We start from the raw sequence: 8244 nt of genomic DNA, 5'->3' as shown, positions 1-8244 counted from the left end.
TCAAGTTGAAATTTATCGCATTTACTATGGTGTTTTGGGGTGGGCTACTCGCTTATGTGGGCCACTCGCATGTGAAATACGTTAACTAACTTGTCACATAAAATGCTACAAAGTTGAAAATTTGATAACTAGAGGCATGGAAAGGAGATGGAAAAAAAGGCTGATCTTAGAGTGAGGATCACCGTTCTACCTCGTAGAGCGGTTTTCCACAGTTCATATGTCAAAAACAAAATACCGCTCTTCATCCCGACCTGGTAATTTTCGACGACATACCAGGCATACGATAACATTTCAAGTCGACCAGCTGCATAACTAACGTCGACGTAGCCTCAGACGATCCCACCGCATTCATACTTTCCGCATTTTCCGCAAGGCCAGTACCGAGCCCCTTAATATTAACTATTTTCCCCGCCAAATCGACTTTCATACTTGTGTTTTCCTTCCCTGTCCCTCCGTGGGATTGTAATTCTAGTACTTTGTCCACCACACTCGCACTCATGCCTCCGCTATCCGCCACAGCAAGATCTGGCTGCAATTGAACCACAGAAGTCCGCCAGACGTATTGCATTGAGCGCTTCCCCTCTGGTCGCCACATCTCCTTCTCCGGCGGACTCGTGAAAGCTACAATGAGCCTACTAGAAACCTTTCCCTCGACCTTCAGATCCTCTCCCTGTATAAGCATCACGTGAAACCAGTCCTGCTTCGCTATGATCTTTTGCAGTTCCTCAGCACTAAGCTCAGGCGTCGTGGCGAGATTGGCCACTAGAGTGGAGGCTTGCAGATCGAGCTGGAATAGGGACTCATTTTGATGAAAGCGGTAATTTGGCAGTTTTCCACTAAGGAAGTGGGCAACATTCAGGAAGGATAGAATGTTTGTGGTGCTGATTAAGAGAGTGGACTTGCCCTCAGCACGAGGAGCTTGCGGTGTGGTGGTAAGTATAAAGACGGTAGCCCAGAGCTGGAAGAAAGAGAAGATGAATGAAGGCTAACCAGAGATGAGTCAGTCTGTATTGATATAAAAACACCCGTGGACTCGGGAGATGCTTACACATTCCGAGCAAAAGGCTTTGAACTGCTCCCATGCCACATAGTCATCGCCCCCCGGAAATTGATAAGCTAAAAAGGCAGATGCAAGTTCGGAAGCTCGTGATACTTCGTCCGGACCGGAAATGAGACGAGAGAACATAATGTCTCCGGAGCGTTGGTACATGTCGTGAAAGGACAGCCCAGCTCCCCAGCGTCTATCTTCTGCACGTTGCAATAATAAGAGCTGAAGTAAAGTCTGCAAATCGGCTTTGCTTATTGCAATGGATGACACTCTGACTGTCGACCCCTTGTGGTCAGCAAGTAGAAGGCGATATGCGGCGGCTTCAAACTCCCCATCGGCTACTGTAGCTCGTCCATGGTGCATATTCTCATTTATGATGGGTTGCGTAAAAGCAATAGTATCTTTGATATCTTGAAGCTGGAGCGATTCCTCCAGATCCTGAGACTGGGTCCCTGATTGCGGCCAAGGAGTGCTCAAGCTCCTGAAGATGATACGTGTGAGTCGTGGTACCTTGTCTGTGTAGAACTTTTCTGTGATTGTGTAAAAAGGCTGGCCATTTGAATTGGCTCCTAAAAGCTCATAACCGCGTGAGACAATGAATGCAAATGCTCTCCTGAACGCTTTGACATCAATTTCTGGTTCATTTGACGGTGCCGAGAAAGGAAAGTAGGCCCCGATAGAGAAAATGCACCAGAGTAGTGGTACGCAAGTAGTCACTGCTGGGTTTTCAGGTAGCCTGACGTTAATGTATCCAGCAAAGCTGTCTCTGTTCCACACGCGTTTGCCACTGGTGTTGGTCGTTGCATAGTTTGAGAAGATCTTCTCGACATCTTTGATACCATCCAACAGTTGATTAAGTGCTTTATCCAGATGGTTTAGGCAAGAAGCAGAATTGATGTCTTCGAGATATCGTCGCGTCGCTCCCTCAGCGGATGCCTTGCTGTGGCCGAACAGCAACGTGAGAAGGCGGTTGCGCCTGGTCATTTTCTGCTGTTGAGACCTATTTTCTTTGCTTATAGCGTCAGATACCGGGAATGTCTCAGGTTGCAAGTTGTTTTCGTTGTCGATGTTTGTTGTTGATGATGGATCACTGCCCCGTGTCAGGATGAGGTTCGGTAAGCGTATCACGTGAATTTCATGCGACTTATGGTATCCTGTAGGAAAAAATACAGCCATTTTTTCCACTAGACCATACAAAAACCCAGGATCCTGTTTAAGGCCTAGGGGGAGCCATATCCCAGTTCGACATATCCCTCTAACGCTTAGTGGACAATCCGCTTTTAGCGTAGTTGCCTTAGGCATAAAGTGCAGGGAGTGGAACCCGAACAGAAAGCAACTAGTTTCTTAAAACGTGTACGGAGTATATCGTGCCAAAATCTACTATGTCAGATACTCCAAATATATGTTACAAGAATAGTCGGCAGCGTTTGCAGCCTTGTGACATCTTTTTAGTTAATCTTTTTAGTTAATCTTTTTGGTTGTCTTTTTGGTTGTCTTTTTAAATGCCTTTGTTTTGTATATAAGTTGTATAGATAGACGGTAGAAAAAGGCGGAGAAAGGCTTAATTTGTGAAATGGACTTTTCTATGTATAACTTTGGATATTTAACAAATACGTTGTTATTTCATCTATCACAGCTTACGGCCTAATATGCAATGTACATCAAAGCAAACTAACTGTGGTATAAACTGTCCAAAGTTTGATTTCGACTTTATATACAGTATTCCAGAAGCAGCAAATTCTTGCCAGCCCTCCATCGCCTCATCAACAGGCAACAACATCCTCTTATCTATGCGGCCTCATCCGCGTATATCTTCTTGACAAAAGTAAAGCAATTATTCCTAATCTGACTGTATTTCCCCATATTTGCGAGCACAATGTTTGACTCTGTTATAATATCGCTGTTGGTCAGGCCCGGTTTGATGCGACCGAGATACTTGTAGTGTGGGTATTTTTTTTGGAGGGTAGTCGCCCAATCGAGTCTCCCAGCGTGACCACCAAGGGTGCATGCCCTTGTCGGGTTCTGGTCTGGGTTTGTGTTGAAGACTAATTCGTATTCCCCGGCATTGTACTCGCGGTTCCACTGGCGCTGGACGCGTACGACCTCTCCTGGCAAGGGACGCATGTCAGTCTTTATAAGGAGAAGGGTTGGAAATGTCAAGTGATGAAGTCCTGAAAGTAGGTCCACGGGTGATTTGTAACAAAACGCACCCTTCCATGGCCAGTGCTGATGCGTTCTCTATACATAATGTTCAGAGAAACAATATTAGACTTACCGCATTGATCCTTTATTTCTTGATCATGGTAACTAATTACGACATAGCCGGCAATGTAAATGGCATGAGGAACTGAGAAGAACTCGGGCCGCACCTAGACAGACTGTGTTAGCCTTTCTCATGCGAGTATTACATGGGATTATCGAGTTAGGGACCTACGCTTAGTCGCATGGCGTGTCCCTCCCCGCTCCTGCTCACTGTCCACGCACTACTAGGTATCTTGCTAGCTTTCATCAGGATCTTGAACGTGGTGTCGTCGGCGTCATAAATGCTCTCCGTCGGTACGGGTTTAGGTGCAGCCCGGATTTCGCTACCTCGTTTTGCTTTGGGTTTGCACGTAGGCTCGCCCTTGTCGCCTGAGTACTTGATTAGTATTTGCTTTCTCATATGGACAGCTGGTCAAAATACCTGTCTTCGCTGGTGGATGATTTGAAGCGCTAGGTCTGTCAGGAACATCTGTTGGTTTTCCAGCGGGCTCATTCAATCTACCGGCCCATCTCAATCAGCAACTATTCCAAGACAGAGGTAACCTGAGATAATCATCTAAATGGTTATTCATCACTTACGACACTGTGTGCTTTTTGCCAAACACTTTGAACTCAGCAGAACCCTCCTTCTCGATACCCTTGACGCAACCTTGTATGATCGCTGGTGTTGCGGCAATTTCAACAAGATCAGCAATCTCACCAATAATTGGGATAAGGTCCTCAAGAGCCTCCAAAGGCGCCAAAAGAGCAGGAACAGCAACGCGGCAGAAGGCTTTGGCTGCGATATCAAGCGCAGCCTGCTGAGCGGCAGCCTCCGCAGCAGCTTTTGCAGCATCTTCGAGGTCATGTTTCAGCGAACTAGTAGGGGGCTTGAAGTTTGCGCAGCAAAAACTCTGGGCGCCTCCGTGACAGTTTTTATCGCCTTTTTTGGTATGCTGGTTGGTGTTCGTTGTGAGCTCTGTCTCTCCAGAAGCACACCCAGTAGTGCAGCTTAGACCTGCCCCTCTGTACCCGCGCCAAGTGCATGTCCCCACCTGCGTTTTGTCGTCACAACAGAGACTTCGATATTTCTTCTTTTGACAGCGGTCGTTGGTACTCAGTTGGCCAGGCTGGCCATTGTACTGAGCAACTTCATTCGTGCCGGCCTTACAGGGAACACCGCAATCCTCGGTGTAACAGGACCCGGTAGCCGCTTGATCAGCAGTGGCCTGGTTCGCGTTTGCTTGCTGGTCAGGGGTCACAGTGATACCAGCTGCGCCTGAAGCGCCACCAAAGCCCTTGCTCGCCGTCTGGTCGACTTGATCCATAGCCCAAACCATCATGCCACCCAGGCACCGGCTACTCGCGAAATCGCGCTTCTGCGCAAAAGTATCTGCATCATCATAGGAAACCCATTGATTGGTGTCCCAAGTGATCCATTTGACACCGGCAGTCTTATCATGAACGGGGGTCAGACTGTTCTTCGTAATGATATCGGTGATTTCTTGGTAATCGAGGATTCCACTCGCCTTCGAGCATGGTCCAGGGTTGCCGCCTCCGTTAGTACTTGGGAACTTGCAGATGCCATTAGGGGTATTGCAGCTCGGGTCCGCTAGTGTGAAGCTTCGACCATACCAGCCTTGGCCCATGACGACTTTATTTGAATCGACACCAGCGCGCCAAAGCAAATCCAAGGCCAAGTCAATCTCGGTAATATTGGTATGAGGAGCAATGTAGGGGCCTACATATCGGCTCTGCGCATCCCTATAGCATTTATCGGTTAGCCCTCTATATATAGATAGGTAACTTCCACTTACCAGACTCCGTGCAGATCGTATGCCATAAGATTGAACCAGCTTATTGAGTCCTGCATCTTGGCGAGGTCAAAGTGCTGGAGATACCAATATGACGTGGGAATTGTGACGGTGAGCTCAAATTTGGATCCAAATGCGGCGCTCATCTCTTTGCACAGGGCGACATAGTTCGCAGTATCTGCGGGAATACCCCCACGGTCATCGGCTCCTGGATACTCCCAGTCCAGATCCGCACCATCGAAACCGTAAGTTTCCATGAAGTTGATAATATTGTTGATAAACATCGCTCGGTTCCCTTCGCTACTCACCATGTTCGTGTAGGCTTTTTGCGTTGGTCCAGGATCTGTAAAGGACCATCCGCCAATGGAGATAAAGGCCTGCAGCCCAGGCTTCTTACTCTTCAAGGCAGTAAATCGACTATACAGAGAGCCTGCATTTGAATCCATGGGCGTGATTGAGAAGCTGATGGCATCGAAGGATGCAAATGCAAAGTTGATGGATGTGAAGCCATCAAGATTAAGGTCTTCAGGAGAAACGCTTTGGCAAGAACGGGTATTTGCCCAGGACTCATAGTAGCCAACGTTCCGTTTGGAAACCCCAGATGCCCCTCCGCATGATGGACGTGGAACAGAGCCGCATCCGCCATACTTGGTACTGCATTCGCTGTAGTTTGGATCGGCAGTGTTGTTCCAAACGCAAAACTCAGGTGTAGACCCACAGAAGCCAAACTCCGAACAACAGACGTTCAGCGGGCATCCCTGACTGCCTGCTACCGCATACGGTCCACACTCCGCCTTTGCGTTGCCTGTTGAATCAGTCAGTCAATTCATATCCCAATAAAAGTTTATGCAGTAAACTTGAAGATGAGTTGCCAGGAGACTCGCAACCTAATTTTCGAGAAAAAGTATAAATCAAATTGTACGTGTAAAGCTAATCAAACCACGTGCTTTGCGCTAGAGTTCTTCAATCATATCTCCCGACAAGGCAGATACTTAACGAATCAGAAAGTTCGAGAGCCACGTTCCGGTACGACGCCTCATACAGCGTTTCAATGAATATAAGTCATTTCACTTACAATTTGATTGACAGCCGGTTGCACATGACTTGGGCGAGTATCCACAAAGATTGTCACTTCCGCAACATGCGCCATTCACACAAGGAGTATTCGCATTACAAGTCCCTGTCGGTAGATCTCGTGTCTGAAGGTCAAATGCGTGTGGCGGGGCAGTTGATGCAGCAAATATAGGGGTGAGGATGAAGAGAAGCAAAAGACTTTTGAAAGACCCCATGGTTACAGACGACTGAAAGACGGAAAAGAGTGGAAGCTGTTTCGATGAATAAAATAAGAGATAGGAAGGGGCCGAAGGGCAGAGTTTGAAAGAAAACACTTTTCATGATGCTAGCACGTCGGTAAGACGGAATGCCTAGATCCAGTTCTATCATCCTTCACGCTATGCATAGTAAGATTGACAAGCTTTACATCCCTAAAGATAGACGGTTGGCACGCTGGTGCCAATTTCCGATCTGCGGGTCGCGGGCCGCTTTCGGATCCGTTTCAAATGGTGAGGTACGAAATGTACGAGACCTGCACACTGTTACCTCCCCTAAACTCATCGCTCTCGTTGCGGATTGGCACTGCCCGACTCCATTCAGGCGCTAGTATGTGAGAGATCACCCGAGAGGGTCAGCTGGCCCGTGTTGAGGAGGAGATAGTCCGTCTATCGTCACATTCTGGCGGTCGGTTACGAGTCATGTCGTGCATGTTACTTTTACGCGGGCACTAGGGTGGAACGTGGCCGCGGTGGCCAGAAATTACTTACCTGTCCACCAATCAGCGACTCTTCTAAAAGTGCTTTTCTGTGATGGGCTGAACATCCTGGCCATAATAGAGGTAACAGGACAGATGAAACAGTAGTTGTTGAGACCCTCTATGGAGCATCCCGTAAATGCTTGCTTGCAGGCGGAGCCTCTTTTCGGATGGTTTTACTGGGGTATAAAAACCCTAGTTTGCTAGTTATGAATAGATTATAATTCTTCCTCTGCTTTCTCTCATCCATAGTAGTAGCCTGTCCTCCAACAGTAGTCAAGACGAAGGCAAAATTGCTCATTCCTTCTATTATCTGAAATACCTCAAAAGGCTGCGCAGTAATATTGCTCAGCTGAGGATCTACAGTGATTTTCCATATAAGCTGGGTTCCTTAATTTCAACAATGCAAGCCAACTTCATTAATATCACACGACCTAAGCCAACAGAGGTTACTCTCTCCGTGCTAACAGGCATTTGATATTTTATATAAGCGCCGGGATGTAACGTAATTCCGGCTCGAGCGGATCACCCCAAAACACATAGTAGATGCGATGTTTTTATTATACTAGCATTCAACCATAATATACCAATTTACTTCTAATTTCAGTATATAAATTCTTCTATACTTAAGAAATAGATATACTTCAATCTTGCTTTTTTTTCCCCCAGGACTATTTTGATAGCTTACCATAAAAGTTAGTAGGCCGTAATTACTATCTAGATTATGTATGCTTAACATCTTCAATATTATCCCCAATCCATGTAGTTATTGAAATAAAAAGTTGTAATTTATCGTATTTATCACATAAATATGTATTTCTAAGGTGATCCACTCGGGAACTACGTTACTTCGGCTCCTTTCTCTCGTTCCTTGGATTTCTTTTCGTTCCGCCTCACTGCAGCAATTCATCTAATACCGGTATGATGTATCGGTCTCTTTGCATGATGCTACGGAAAGGTGACCATGACATCCTTCCAAAGGTGCATTAATTTCTTTTCGTGGTATCTATCCCTTTTAACGCTCACTCAGTTAAGTATTTTAGACACAATTTTTATACAGGGATATTTACCACTCAGAATTCCTGTTTGCACTATTGATACCGTATTTATATGCTCGCGAAGCTAAAAAGGGCTTCTGAGCGTTGAAGCGATAATCTCCGTCTGGTGAGACATCTTCTTGGTTCTTGGTTTTTGGTTCGGCCTGCTCTCCCGTCGAAAAGGGTCTTCTTCGACCCTTCACGTCTTGAAGAAACTTGCAACATTTATTTGTTTGGAGCATAGAAATGCCGATTTTTAACCCATTCTTTGCCGTGCTGTCTTTTTCGGCATGCACC

At 46.5% G+C, this 8244-nt stretch overlaps 2 protein-coding genes across 2 annotated transcripts; both read right to left on the bottom strand.

The window, feature by feature from the left end:
• Window positions 1–241: 241 nt before the first annotated feature.
• Window positions 242–2032, bottom strand: PEX2_086520 (uncharacterized protein; the record flags this gene model as incomplete). The annotated part of the gene is made up of 2 exons (XM_016745922.1): window positions 242–985; window positions 1049–2032. 2 exons carry the CDS (start codon window positions 2030–2032, stop codon window positions 242–244), a joined length of 1728 nt encoding a protein of 575 aa, XP_016597303.1.
• An 804-nt stretch (window positions 2033–2836) lies between these two features.
• Window positions 2837–6392, bottom strand: PEX2_086510 (Glycoside hydrolase, superfamily; the record flags this gene model as incomplete). The annotated part of the gene is made up of 7 exons (XM_016745921.1): window positions 2837–3156; window positions 3324–3417; window positions 3483–3679; window positions 3732–3760; window positions 3890–5053; window positions 5107–5908; window positions 6179–6392. 7 exons carry the CDS (start codon window positions 6390–6392, stop codon window positions 2837–2839), a joined length of 2820 nt encoding a protein of 939 aa, XP_016597302.1.
• Between the last annotated feature and the right edge of the window lie 1852 nt (window positions 6393–8244).

The sequence above is a fragment of the Penicillium expansum genome (assembly GCF_000769745.1).
Source record: "Penicillium expansum strain MD-8 chromosome Unknown contig289, whole genome shotgun sequence".
In the NCBI taxonomy this organism is placed as follows: Eukaryota; Fungi; Ascomycota; class Eurotiomycetes; order Eurotiales; family Aspergillaceae; genus Penicillium; species Penicillium expansum.
Note: the sequence above shows the minus strand (reverse complement) of the source record. Positions and strands in the feature narration are given on the sequence as shown.